The sequence below is a fragment of the Brassica napus genome, chromosome C6 (assembly GCF_020379485.1).
Source record: "Brassica napus cultivar Da-Ae chromosome C6, Da-Ae, whole genome shotgun sequence".
Taxonomy (NCBI): domain Eukaryota; kingdom Viridiplantae; phylum Streptophyta; class Magnoliopsida; order Brassicales; family Brassicaceae; genus Brassica; species Brassica napus.
This window is the reverse complement of record NC_063449.1, coordinates 46818632-46834178: the sequence shown is the minus strand read 5'-3', so window position 1 is coordinate 46834178 and position 15547 is coordinate 46818632. Positions and strand designations below refer to the sequence as shown.

General features: G+C 34.1%; 1 protein-coding gene across 1 annotated transcript; it reads left to right on the top strand.

Annotated features, from left to right (window-relative positions):
- Positions 1–10075: 10075 nt before the first annotated feature.
- On the top strand, positions 10076–13508 carry LOC125589173 (nitrate reductase [NADH], clone PBNBR1405-like). The gene is made up of 4 exons (XM_048761536.1): positions 10076–11184; positions 11275–11415; positions 11494–11726; positions 12117–13508. The coding sequence occupies exons 1-4, from the start codon at positions 10137–10139 to the stop codon at positions 13440–13442; spliced, it is 2748 nt and encodes a 915-aa protein (XP_048617493.1). The 5' UTR covers positions 10076–10136; the 3' UTR covers positions 13443–13508.
- Positions 13509–15547: the final 2039 nt, after the last annotated feature.

The following is a 15547-nucleotide window of genomic DNA, read 5'->3' as shown; positions in this document are numbered from 1 at the left end:
GAGGCTAAAATGTTATTAAAATGATGATACGAATCTCACAATATAAAATTTATAATAATTTGACTAACAACAACAATTTTCCAAAACTGTGGTATGATTATTTTAAAAACTGGATCTCTGTGGTTGAATAAATAAGCAAAAGAAATTTGATATCCCTCGGACCACTGCTTTATGATATGCTTTTAAACCATTAGAGGTTAATTTTCATTTATATTACATAAAATTAAAACACTTTAACTTGATAGTGCTTTAGTTAATTATTTAATTAGTGATAATAATTAGTGTGGCATCTTCCACCACTTCATAGTCTTCAGTCTTCACAATAACAAGAAATTTATTATAAAAGATATGAAAATATGATTTTATAATAACTTTGCAAATATTTTGTCAAAGAAAAAAAATAATATATGGCAATAAAATAAAAACAACAAAGCAGACAGCGAAAGGGGATATCCAGGGGAGGCGATATCCGTTAATACGACCCTTGCCATTGCGAAATGTGAATGCCATATTGCTAAAGCCTAAAGCTCTATCGTATGAATCTGCTCTGATTTTCATGCAGATATTTTATTAATATTTTACAAAAAAATTTGGATGAATGTTGAGTTATTTAACTAAAAAAACGTTTCTACATCGTGTTTTGCTTTAGTAGATTGATTTTATTTTACTATATTTAATAGTATAAGTATCATTCATTTTTCTCTTCGTGCATATCTATATAGCATTTCGGTGTGTTACTATTACCCATGCACGTTCAGGGCGGTAGATTAACCCAAAAACATTGGGAGTTTTAACCAAAATATGCACCAACTACCACATTTGCTACAATGTATGTGGCACATTGTTTTAACCGCCCAAAACCATTTTTATTATCTAAATTAACAATTTAGAAAGATAAGTACAGGGAAACCTGTGATTACTTCTTTTAAAAAGTGTTTGTCTAGATTGAACTTTATGAATCATGGATCTTCCATTATAGGATGGTGATCTTAAGTGACTATAAAAATATAATATGCACTGAATTTATTTTAAATCCCATAACATTTTACTTTTTGTTTCTTATATATATCATTAACCCTAGATTTATTAAAATTTTGTTTTCAGTGTTTTCAATTGATAGTTATTGTAGCATGCAACATCTAATTTTCAATTAAAACAAAAAAATTAGCTCCGAGTTTAACTCAATATTCCTTTTTACGGTAATATTCAATACTAGACGTCCGACTGAATTTGACTATAAACAGTAAAAGTGTTCAATTATACAAATATGGCAATTAGCATATGGGTCAAAATACATAGCCGCACCCGCATGTGTTTGGTGTCAAGTGGTTCATTGGGTTACGAGCAACAACTAGGATATAATAAAATACTGTGTAGATTATCAAATTTTAATAATTATTTTGAAACAGATTAGAGAAAATCAAAGTGCTGCTTTTAGCCACATGAAAACAGCAACAGCAAGGGGGATATAATTACGATATTTACTAATTAATTGCTCTCCTAATGGTCAGGATAATTATGTTTGACAGTAAGTCAAATATTTAGCGTTTGTGATATACATTTTGTCTACTGCATCGTAGTAAGAACTGACATTATTGGGTGTTCAAAAGAAAAACGACGGTCATGAAAAATGGATTAGTTTCATTTCGACATAATATACAACATTTCTATTTTATAATTTTGTGTTGTGGTTGTTTTGATAAACCGTGAAAGTTTTAAATCTCCGCTTCTTAATTTCTTGAATATTTGAGGCTAATTATTAACAATATTATGTTTAAAATGTACCTTTGATGAAAGTATATTATTGTTTTTTTTTAAGTATATTATTGTTTCCTTATTTATTTTCAAGAAAATAGTAATATAATTACATATATCTTTGTCTTTTACGTACAATTACATTCTAATATATATTATCATGCTAATATGATTTTTCTTATAAATATAAACTTAATATAGAGGGAAAAAAATGAATGGATGTAAATGCAGTAAAAGTGGCTCAAAAGGCCCCGAAAGGGTCGATGGCTGCCTAACCGCATAAAGATCCCCCAGTTGTCTCCCCTTCTTATAGATATATATACACACGCGGCACATTTTCCTTATTTTTTTCTGTAATCTATAGTAACATTTCTTTAAAAAATAATCCAATATGGTAAAACATAATACACAGACACACATATGTTGCAAATGGAAGGTAAAAGCATTTCACTCGTAAAATATCTACTTGAGATTACGTGTGCCAAATCTCTCCATAGGACCATATCATACATATTTTAGTGGTTGTTATTTCTTAAAACAAGGACAAGCTTGTATGTTAAAAAAAAAAAGCTAACAAGCTCGTATGTTGCCCACGTCAATAAAATAAAAAGCTATGTCGTGTTGTGTTGCAGAAAATCAATGTATACATAATCATACTGTGATATTTTGCATTATATGGTGACTGTAAAGAAGTTATGTATCGATTCGTGGTTCATCGTAGTTATAGATCATGTGTTTAGGATTATGATCCTAATGAAATGTTTAACCGGATAGACCGAATTGGTACGAAAGTTGTAACATGGAAAAACATGATTTAATTGTGTATGTATATTTCAGTTACGAATTCTGATTACATTGTTAAATAAACAAAAATTTGCTTTTAAAATTATCATAGTACTATCAATTAGGGGAAAATGTGTTTTATCATAGTACGTGAATATGATAGTTTAGAATATTGGTTTCGTAGCAATAAACTATTGATGATAGAGTTTGCGTAATCTCATTATATAAATTAAACCATTGATGAATTGAAATGGTAAGAGAAGTTATGACTGATATATTTTTTTTTTCTAAATTGTAAATGTCATTAACCATAATGAAGTTTTGGTTACAACTGAAGTGCAACCAAATTCTGCTTTACAGCCATTTTGAATCTGTAGAACCGCAAAAAGTATAAAAAAACCCCAAAAACACTAAAGAATTAACTCCAACCTTGCCAACAATAGTGCACAATGAAGTTAATAAACATTATAGGACAAGAGACATCAAAATTAACCATACCAAGTGCTTCTTGACAATTAAGATCAACCAAACCGTCAAAAGAATAAGTAGATGCAGTTTCAGTCAAGCACTCACCGAAGTGGTTCAAGCAGGCATCAACGGAGTAGTACTTCTGTATTTTAACTTTCTTAATGCTCTATATTTTAATGGTCTCTACTTTATTTTCTTATTATTTAAGATAATATAAAGAGCTACTACAAATGAACAAGTGTACAATTTCATTGGATGTACATACACTTGTACCACATCATCGTTTTAGTTTGGCTATGGCTTTTATCAGGAAACTCTCTAAGACGTATAAAATAGTCTTGCAATACTAGACTACCACAGTTAATCCTTCTGTTTCAAATAATTTGTGATATTAAAAAATCTTGTAGATTTAGTTATATATTTTGCATTTACGTTGCTTTAAATAATAATAATACAAACAGATTATAATAAAAATAAAGTGATATATGTTCGAAATTTGGAGCATCGGAAAAGCTCATGGATTGGTTAAGAGGCTCTTGAATTTAAAGTAACTTATCTTTTCAAAATAAACATATTATAAAATAATTTGAAATAGTGATGTTATTTTAATTCTATTTTTTAATAAAGGTTTTTAAGCGAATATAACTTAAAACTTGAACTCAAACACAAAATTAACCTATGTTTTTTTGGAACTTTAACTTGCCTCTTTCATCCCCAAAGTTCAGATTATTCACGAAAATACCATCATTTTTTCTTTCTTTCGAAAATGCATATTTTACTCTATCACTCTCATCTTCTTCAAATATTCACAATATTGCTATTGCCATCAATACACCAACCACGATGAACAACCAATTTGAAGCTCTTAATGCACCTAAAAATCGATTTACACTCTTTCTTTCTCAATTCTTATGAACTAAAAATAACATTTCTTTCACTTTCTCTCCATATTCATCCAAAAAAACTCAAGATTTTGATTCTAAATTTTTTTATGGTTCATAGAGCCATTGAAGCTTACGATTCTTGGTGTGTCACATTTGTTTGAGATTATGGGTGCTTAGAGAAGACTTATGTGTGCTAAACAAGTTATCACACTGGTTGAAACTATGAATACAGTTTCTTTCCAGATCTGTTCGTACAGACGACTTACGACGACTTACATGGAAGTCTTCTGGCCAATGCTGAGGTTAATTTTTCAATTGACTTTTCAATGTGTTTTTATAGACGATTTACATGGAAGTCGTCCATCTTTGTTTGTTAAAAAAATCCGAGACGACTTCCATGTAAGTCGTCTATGGTAAACGGGTTAGTTTTGCATTTGACCGAATTGTGTCAGAAATTTGGTTTTTCCTGGATGACTTACATGTAAGTCGTCCAGTAGAAAATTAAAAAATCAATATTTTGTTATACCTAGACGACCTACATGGAAGTTGTCTCAGGTTAGTTTTTTGTAATTGAAAAATAAAACAAAAAAAATTATTTTTTTCTAGACGACTTACACGGAAGTTGTCCGTCCGACGACTTACATTGAAGTTGTCCATGATTTTATTCTGAGATTCTGGTCAAACCTTGCTTATCTTGGACGACTTCCATGTAAGTCGTCGGATGGACGACTTCCGTGTAAGTCGTCTAGAAAAAATATTTTTTTTGTTTTATTTTTTAATTGCAAAACTAACATGTTACAACTTCCATGTAAATCGTCTAGGTATAACAAAATATTGATTTTTTAATTTTCTACTCATCCATGGAAAATCAAACTTCTGACACAATCCGGTCAAATGCAAAACTAAATCGTTTTCTCAAGATGACTTACATGTAAGTCGTCTCGAGTTTTTTTTTTAACAAAAAAAGATGGACGACTTCCATGTAAGTCGTCTAGGTTAAAAATCAATTGCAAAACTAACATAAATGGACGACTTCCTACAAGTCTACCAGAAGACCTCTGTGGAAGTCGTCTGCGTCAATGTTTAATAAACTTTAATTTTCTTTAAAACTATAAAGACTTTTAAATTTTTTTTTGTTAATTCATGTATATTAGTCAATATTGAGGCTACTGAATGAAATTTATAACTTAATTGGTGATATTTATGAGGTTACCAATATTCATGCTTAGTAAAGTTTTTAGCTGATTGAGAAGACTTCCTTGGAAGTCCTCTACGTTAGTTTTTGTAAATCTGTTAAGTAACTTTAAGATATGTTTATTTAATTTTCAAAAATGTTAAGTAATTTCAAGAATATCAAGTAACATGGTTTAATGTGTCTTCTCAGATCATAAAATATACTTTTTACTTATGTATCTAATGAAAGTGTTCTAGCTTTGAACTTATGTAATGTTTTATTTTTTGTGAATTTGACAAAGTTTACTTGATAGTTCTTCTCCCTTAGTTGTAATAAATTTGATTATTTTTTTGTGTTATTGTGTTTGCTATTGAAGTTGTATCAATAACTTCAATTATGTCAAGTAATTTTAGCAAGATAATATTGTGGAAAATGAAAATAGTTACCATACTTTTTCATTAATATCTCTTTAAATTTAAAAAAAAAATCACAACTAAAAGAGTACACATGCAAATCACAAAACATACCACAAACAAAACTATTATAGATCATTCTTCTACAAAGACAAGCTTAGACTCCACTTGATACGGAAGAAAACCCCGCCAGAAGACTTCCTGGAAGTCGTCTGGAAGACTTCTTTGAAGTCGTCTGGAAGACTTCTTTGAAGTCGTCTGGAAGTCTTTTAGCGCATTATATTTTAGAAGACTTTCCATAGGTCTTCCAAAGTATGATCAAGATCTGAAAACATGTATATCAAACCCAGATATGAAAAACCAGTATATCATATCAAAAAATGTTCAAATGGCTTAAAAAAAGAAAAAATGAATGGAAAATTAGATAGACATACTTTTATAGAACACACAAAGTACATATCCAAGTAGAAGATGAGAACCATCTGATTAAAAACATGCAATAAAAAGATAGATTAGTAAGAAAGACATAAGAGAAAAAATGAAAAATTCATATAAAGTTTAGTGTTTTCAAGTCAAAGAGATTAGAGTGGGTTTGTGGAGTTTTAGTTTGGGAAAAAGGTATGAACTTTATGCAACATGAGGATACCAAATGAAGAAAAATCAGACATAAAAACTAACCAAAACGTTCAGATCTATTATGAAAGGGAGACATGGGAGAAGACTCCGTCAGAAGACTTCCTGGAAGTCGTGTGGAAGTTTTCTACCCCAGAAGTCTTCAAGATCTCAAAAACATGCATATCCAAATCCAGATATGAAAAATCTGAATCTCCAAAAACGTTTATATGGCTTAAAAACAGAGAAAATGAGTGAAATATTAGATAGATCTACCTTTATAGAACACACAAAAATATATATCTAAAATTAATAAATCTACCTTTAAATGATTGGAAGATGAGAACCATGTAATGAAAAACCTGCAAAACAAGATGAACTAGTGAGAAAGACATGAGACGAAAACAATAAATTGATATAAAGTTTGTTGTTTATAAGTTCAAAGAGATTAGAGAGAGGTTGAAGAGTTTTAGAATGAGGAACATACCATTTTTGTTGCAGTCATTTGAGAGGAAGAGAGATAATGTGTAAATTGTTCTTTATATATGGAGACAAAAATTTCAATAAGTTTAAATATTTTCGATCAGAAGATTTACTTGACGACTTACTTGTAAGTCGCCCAGAAGACTTCAATATTTTTAGCGGGAAACTAAAACATTTTTAGCGGGAGTTAGAAGACTTTCAGAGAAGTCTTATAATCGCCAGACGACTTACACGTTAGTCGTCTAGACCCTAAACATAACCCCTAAACTAAATTAACTAACTAAACACTTCATAAAATCAAATTAAACTTAAAAAATGTTTACTATACACAGAAATAATCACATGTAGATAAAAATTTAATTTTTCAAAAAAAATATTTAAGCTTTCCAAAATCTAACCCTAAGAATTCATACAATACTACAACATATGTTGTCAAACCCTAAACCAAAGAATATCACGATTCACTACTTTGACTCATCTATGTTGAAAACAATTCAATTTTATTATATCTTAATTTATATCACTTAAAACTGATTATAATTATATGATTTTAATTTTTCGCTTATCAGACGACTTCCGTGGACGTCAGCCAGAAGACTTAACAGAATCTCTGAAGACTTAGCGGAGCTATATTCGTAAAAATAAATTCTGTTTTTTTGTTTGGTCACAAGAAACTGACTGTAATTTCACAAAGCTTTTAGGTTACTTTTGCATTTGATTCAAGTTTGGGTATACTTTTGCAATCAAAATCAAGTTTTGAGTCATATTTAGTAAATTCTCTTTTAATAAAATGACATTTAACTATTGATTTTTTTTTTAATATCGAGTTGATGTAGTTCTTACAAATTAAAATTCACATTTTATCTTTATGTTAAATATTTAAAAGTATTTTGGTCAGTTTTAGACCCGTTTAACCAAAGAGAAAACAAAAACAAAAAAAATGATTCTATGGTGATATGAACAGTATGTAAACAGTTTTGAAAGTTCTATGGTGACAACGATGTTGATAATAGTCACAAAATTTCCACTAATTACTCGATCGAAGCTTAAAAGTAATTCAAGGCCATCTGCAAGATTTTCTCTTCAAATAAATATAAGAATAACTAGCAAATTTTCTATGTTTTTTATATAAAATCGTCTCCATGTACTTTTTTACGCTGTGCAACGTTGATTACTGGCTTTAAAGCTTTAACCAAGATTGACTCTCGAATGAATGTCATAACATCGAATGTAAGAAGATAATAAGTGGGTCCATGCGTTCTTACGCATATATCATTTTATTAAAAATCCAAAAAAAGGACAGAAATAATTTTACGACCCGCCCCTTATTTGCTTGGCCGTTGGTGATCCCATGCGCCACTTAACCTCCAAAGACTTCTCCCCAATCTCCTTTTAAGCCTCCGTTTAGTTTATACTTAATTGCGCTTTATCTTATTAATTGTCATGTAATCCATAAAAATCTTCGAGATATTTACTTTCTCGACTTAATTAATATATTTTGTCCTACAATAGACGAGTCAACAACAATATGCTCATAGATATGTGTTTATACCCACCGGATTGTGTTTCAAAAAAAAAAGAAAAAAAAACTACCCACCGGATTCTCATTCTCCCTTTTCTAAAATAGTTTTTTTAAGCTTCCATAAATTTCATACAACGATTTTATACAATAGTTACACTAACGTTTGATGTTGATTTCAAGAAATCGAAGTCAAGACGAACAATACTGTTTGCGAATATGCTGATTAATACCTCTCTGTAATATATAGCCACACGTGATGCAATTTAATCTTGAGTGACCGACGTCTACATTTTGCATTCATCAACGTATTCAAGTCTAACACAAGATATTAGCGAGTTTACTTATTACTTTTTGTATTTAATGTAGCCGAATAATATACAGTGAAACTTCTATAAATTAATAATATTGGGATTACACCAAAACTATATATTTTTATTAATTTATAGAGATATTAATCTTTCGACATACTAATTGAATCAAAAACTCAATTTGAAACTATAAAATTATATTATTTTATAAAAAATTTAGTATATATTAATTTATAGAGTATTAATTTAAAGAGGTTATATTGTATATGGACTAGTGTAATATTGTTATTGTTGGCTATAAAACATTACAACTTGTGCATATTACAAATAAGCTATTTTGCTGTGGTGACACGTTAACAAAAAAAAAACAATTTAGTAGTTAGATTGGTAATTCAAATATCTTCAGATGATGATTTTGGTTGTATCCACGATTGACCTTGTATTAAAGACTTAAAATCCAGACAAATTAATATAAATTTGTATCTTTTTTTATTAGATCTAAATATGTTATTAGTTAGATGGTTTCTAAGCTAAACAGAACATTGTTTTGCAATCCAATATTGACTGACAAAGAAAAATAAAGCTTAGCATGTAATGCAATATCGAGACATTTTTGTAGCGCTTCAAGGGAAGGTTTATCTTGCCCGTTATTACTCGAGTATTGTTTGCATTCAATTTATAAATATTGAAATAGTACCTTATATGTTCATTCCCTTTAGGTGCAATGTTTTTGTTTACCACATGTCCCTACTTCTTAGAAGTTTCATATACTTTCCCAAATTAGGGTTTCTTTGACTCTTCCAAGTGCAAAACTGAATAAATAATAGGAAACTATATTATTCATGCAATCCGCAAGTGTTTTTTCTTAGTTGCCAAGAATGATTTTCTTTTATTTATTAAATTACATTCATCGGTCCTTGTATACTAACATCAAAATTCAAAATGGCTACAAAAGAACTCCAACACAGACAAAGGATTTTCAGCCATTTAGATTAGTTTTGTTTTGTCGTTTAATCCAAGAAAATCATCCATCAACACTAACATTTTCAACCTATCACACTTTCTTTATAGCTCTCAAACATAAATCTCTAGAAAAATAAGTTAAAGCAGGTGTTTTTTTTTGTCTAACAACCCATGTAAGCGTAGATCAATTTATTAGCAAAGTTTAGTTGTTCCGAGAAAATTTCCGCTCCAACCCGGTCTGATCTATATAGGTAAAGATAATTTTTCTACTCGCCTCTTTGGTACTTCTACAAAACCAACAAAAATATATAGTCAAAAATAACAATTTCATTGCAGTAACTAATGAGGTTATACATGTTTCAGATTGAATATGTGAGAAATCGTAGCAAAATCGTAAGCGCATCTGGTGTAGTGGTATCATAGTACCCTCCCACGGTACTGACTTGGGTTCCATTCCATGGATGCACAACTATATTTTTATTTTCCGTCACAAAATGAAACTAATAAAAAAATAATCTTACGCAGATATTATTTCCCATTTCCCATCTTAAAGGCCAAAGCATAGGATCTTGGTAGACGGGCCCCCATAATCAGACACCACACAAACTCACATTTGTCAATTTCCCAACACTCTTTTATTTTCCATTTAATATTTTATTTATTAATCTCTGCAAAGCCCCCTATATATACAACCCCATAACGCCATATTCAGAAACCAAAAATAAATCAAAAACCAAAAGAAGAGAAAGGGAAAAAAAAAATAGCTTCTCCATGGCAACCTCCGTCGATAACCGCCACTATCCCCGCCTCAGCTCCGCCCTAAACGGCGGCGTTGTCCACTCCTTCAAACCTCCTCTCGTCCCTTCTCCCTCACTCGGCCGTGACCAAGACCAGAGCGTCAACGTCCCAACCGAAAAATCCGTCGACACCACAGAGAACCAAACCACCAAAGAAGACAGTTACGACTCCAGCGACGACGAGGACGAGAGCCACAACCGTTACGTCTCCTACTACAAGGAGATGGTTCTCAAATCCAACTCCGATCTAGAGCCGTCGGCTCTAGACTCGCGAGACGAATCCACGGCTGATAACTGGATCCACCGTAACTCCTCTATGGTGCGTCTCACGGGAAAACACCCCTTCAACGCCGAGGCTCCCCTCCCCCGCCTCATGCACCACGGCTTCATCACCCCCGTCCCTCTCCACTACGTCCGCAACCACGGCGGCGTCCCGAAAGCCGAGTGGTCGGACTGGTCCGTCGAGGTCACCGGGCTCGTCAAGCGCCCGGCGAGGCTCACCATGGAGCAGCTCATCACCGAGTTCCCCAGCCGCGAGTTTCCGGTGACGCTCGTCTGCGCCGGTAACCGCCGCAAAGAGCAGAACATGGTGAAGCAGACCATCGGGTTCAACTGGGGCTCCGCCGGAGTATCCACCTCCCTGTGGAGAGGCGTTGCTCTTAGCGACGTCCTCCGCCGGTGCGGCGTCTACAGCAAGAGAGGCGGAGCTCTCAACGTCTGCTTCGAAGGCGCGGAGGATCTTCCCGGAGGCGGCGGGTCTAAGTACGGGACGAGCATCAAGAAGGAGATGGCCATGGACCCCGCGAGGGACATTATATTGGCGTACATGCAGAACGGCGAGCTTCTCACGCCGGATCACGGGTTTCCGGTTCGGGTGATTATACCCGGTTTCATCGGCGGGCGGATGGTTAAGTGGTTGAAGCGTATCATCGTCACGCCTCGAGAGTCTGACAATTACTACCACTACAAAGACAACAGAGTGCTCCCTTCTTACGTGGATGCTGAGCTGGCAAATGAAGAATGTAAATTTAAATTTAAATTTTACCTTTTAACCGTTTTATTACAACAAGTGGACCATGGTGGTAATAATAATAATGTTTGTTGTGTTGCAGCTTGGTGGTACAGGCCGGAGTATATAATCAACGAGCTTAATATAAACTCGGTGATAACGACACCTGGTCACGAGGAGATTTTGCCGATCAATGCATTCACGACTCAGAAGCCTTACACGTTAAAAGGCTATGCTTACTCTGGTAATTAATTTTTTCTTAATCTCCAATTAATTAAGTACTAATAAACTAAAGGGTTAACTAATATTCTGAAACAAACAGGAGGAGGGAAAAAGGTAACGAGAGTGGAGGTGACTCTAGACGGAGGAGAGACGTGGAGTGTGTGTGAGCTTGACCATCAAGAGAAGCCGAACAAGTATGGCAAGTTCTGGTGCTGGTGTTTCTGGTCACTTGACGTTGAGGTTCTTGATCTGCTTAGTGCTAGAGAGGTAGCTGTTCGAGCCTGGGACGAGTCTTTGAACACCCAGCCTGAAAAACTCATCTGGAACCTCATGGTAAACCACTCTTTCTCTCTTTATTTTTTTTAGTTTATTCTTTTGTGTGATTTGACTAAACTGAAAATTATAATTAATAATTTCCTACAACGCTGGAACTACTGTGCTATGGTTCATGACTTTCTTAACGTGTTACCTACCATCTTTACTTGTCTATTTTAGACAGTTCCATTAGTGATTAAGTATTATTGATTTATTTAAAGTGAAAATGTGAAATATATTTTAATTAGAGAAGACTAAAGTCCATGGTATCCAGCTAATGATGTTTGACTAAATCCAACTTTGTACTTTTTGTAATAACTGTATGATCTTGCGTCATAGCATCTATGTAATGGTTTTAAAAAAAATTAAATAAAAATAAAATAATGACGTTGACTGGTGTTGAAACAGGGTATGATGAACAACTGCTGGTTCAGGATCAAAACCAACGTGTGCAAGCCTCACAGAGGAGAGATAGGTATCGTTTTCGAACACCCGACCAGACCCGGAAACCAATCGGGCGGGTGGATGGCAAAGGAACGTCAGATCGAGAAATCCTCAGAGTCACACCCTACTTTGAAAAAATCAGTTTCAACACCTTTCATGAACACTGCCTCAAAGATGTACTCAATGTCCGAAGTTAGGAAACACAACTCAGCTGAATCTGCATGGATCATCGTCCACGGTCACATCTACGACTGCACACGTTTCTTGAAAGACCACCCCGGTGGTTCGGACTCTATCCTCATCAACGCTGGTACTGATTGCACCGAAGAGTTCGAAGCCATTCATTCGGACAAAGCCAAGAAGCTTCTAGAAGATTACCGTATCGGTGAGCTCATCACGACGGGATACGACTCTTCACCTAACGTCTCGGTCCATGGTGGCTCGAGTGTAATGTCTTTGTTAGCTCCTATCAGAGAGCTAGCTCCTGCTAAGAACATAGCTTTGGTCAACCCACGTGAGAAAGTCCCGGTGAAACTCATCGAGAAGACTTCGATCTCCCACGACGTGCGTAGGTTCCGTTTCGCGTTACCATCTGAAGATCAGCAGCTTGGTCTACCCGTCGGGAAACACATCTTCCTCTGCGCCACTATTAACGACAAGCTTTGTCTTAGAGCCTATACTCCGACCAGCACGGTCGACGCGGTCGGATACATCGACCTAGTCATCAAGGTTTACTTCAAGAACGTCCATCCAAGATTCCCCAACGGAGGGCTCATGTCACAGCACCTAGACTCGTTACCGATCGGTGCGGTTTTGGACATCAAAGGTCCTTTAGGACATATTGAGTACCAAGGCAGAGGCAAATTCATGGTCAGCGGTAAACCAAAGTTTGCCAATAAACTAGCCATGCTTGCTGGAGGAACCGGTATAACTCCAATCTACCAAGTCATTCAATCGATACTAAGTGACCCGGAGGACGAAACCGAGATGTTTGTGGTTTACGCGAACCGAACCGAGGATGATATTCTTGTGAGAGAAGAGCTAGAAGGATGGGCTGATAAGTTTCCGGACAGGCTAAAGATTTGGTACGTTGTTGAAATTGCTAAAGAAGGATGGGAGTACAGCACAGGGTTTATCACCGAAGCTGTGCTTAGAGAACATGTCCCTGAAGGTTTAGAAGGCGAGTCTCTGGCCTTGGCGTGTGGACCACCGCCTATGATTCAGTTTGCGTTGCAGCCTAATCTTGAGAAGATGGGTTACAATATTAAGGAAGATCTCTTGATCTTCTAAGAATTTGTTCAAGATTTATATATGTATTGAAACTTGAAAGTTAATAACAATTATAGCTTATGTAAATACATGGTTACCATGTGTGCTTTTGTTAGAGTTTTATTCCAAATTTATAATGTATAAATTGCGTTTATGGTTATTGTTGTTGATGATGATGATAAATGGTGAAAGCATGTAACTCAATTACTTTCCGTGATTTAGTTTTGTCTTCATAGTGAGTTATCGTATGGTTAATGTGACATCTGACTATTCTGCCTACTGATTGTCCAATAAGCTTGTTATAGTTCACATCAAGTGATATTCATTATATCACGCTTAGTAAAAACGTTTTGTCTTGTAATGCTTTAGTTCCAAATTAGTAACCACTTGCTGTAGTGTTGCTTCCAGTTGTCAGTGACAAGAAAAAGACACAACACATGTTTGAACGCATATGCAACAGTCTTGTAATCGATACAAACAGATAAAAAGAGTTCCGGTTCGGCCCCACGAGACTCGTGGTTCATATGCATTTTACACTGATACCACGAGAATAACTGATAATGGATGGATCGTAATAAAAGATTTTCATATTAATATTGTCATGAATTTGAATATTTTCTTGGTATCAAAATTTAATTTGAAGTATATATAATGCTTGTGGTTAAAATCTAGTTACATTATTATTCAAAAAAAAAAATCTAGTTACAGGTTAGTTATTTTAAAATTCAGCGTATATATTCACATATTTGAGAAAAAAAATTCAGCGAATCTTAAGCTTTCCTCATTAATAGTTATCATGCATGCTTTAACTCACTACATATTGGCCAAATTTACTCATATCATTTACTAGTTAGGTATTTTTAAACGCAGCGTAGATCAGTCGATCTCATACACTACATTCTAAATGCATGAATCTCTCACTTAAGTTATGAACGTACTCTTAAGCAAAAAAAAAAGAAGAAGTTATGAACGTACCTCCAGTTGTTCACTTGTTCTATAGAAAATTCAGCAAAGGGACATGCATGGGGCACGTAGTTACTTTTAGACCATAAAAAAATTAAACTAATAGAGAAGGAAACTTCCTAAATAAAGATAAATAAAATAAAAAAGGAAAGAAAAAACAAAGAAGGTATAGGCAAAAGAAAACGTATAGCCGCGACCCGTAACAAAGGACGTCCTGACCACTGCGGAGACGGCGAGACGCTGACTAAATTTTTTTATCTTTTGTTTTCCTAAAGAACGTTGTTTCGTGCTCACAAGGGTCAAGTGTCAACCATATCAAGATATAAAACCCCTTCTTGTAGTTTGTCTTTACTCGTGATATAATCTAAGTTTGAAATTAGTTCTAATTTCAAAATTATATATGCATGTGACTCTATTTACCTCGGGTCCCTTGTGAACATGACGTCTGAAATCTGAAGAGCTAGTTGTTCTACCTGCAACTAATTATTTCTTAAGCATTGTTCAGTGCTAAGTACTGAAAGCTGACAGTCTTGTATATATAATATGGCATCTGCACCTACCAAAACCATTGATAATTATTTTAAACTTATTTTTTGCTAACAAGGATTGTCGTATGAATTTTAAAGATGTATCGTATACGTAACTAATAAACGTATATAGATATTCCAGATCCATATATTTAGATATATAGTCCTTTTTAACTTGCTGCTTCTTCGTTTTTGTTGTGTAACTTTTTTCGATCCAAAAGAGAAAAATCCAACAAAATTTAGATATTATTGGTATAATTCATGAGTTTTATTCATGACCATTTTACAAAATTACACTAAAGTCATGATTTGTGTGGTTGATATTGTTTTGTCATCCACAAAGATGTCCTTTGATTTGAAGTGAGGCCACAATCATATTTTCGATGGGTCGCGAAGATTGCTAATTAGGCACAAGTGTCCATTTCTACCATCTACGTCTTGTCTTGTTGAGACCACCTCCTTTTATGAGCTATTCGCCCCACCCATAACGTCAATAATCCACATTTTACATGCAATAAGTGTTATTGTTTTCTTCTAAGAACTATTTTGGTTAACATACATTATTTACAAACATATACCAGACCCCCCAGTACTATAATGGTTTGTTGCTCAGTCTACACAGCCTATGTAATGTAA

Coding starts and splice junctions, on each gene's coding strand:
- LOC125589173 (XM_048761536.1), top strand. CDS start 10,137: ATGGCAACCTCCGTCGATAACCGCCACTATCCCCGCCTCAGCTCCGCC. Junction 11,185..11,274: donor TGAGCTGGCAAATGAAGAAT/GTAAATTTAAAT, acceptor GTTGTGTTGCAG/CTTGGTGGTACAGGCCGGAG. Junction 11,727..12,116: donor AACTCATCTGGAACCTCATG/GTAAACCACTCT, acceptor GTGTTGAAACAG/GGTATGATGAACAACTGCTG.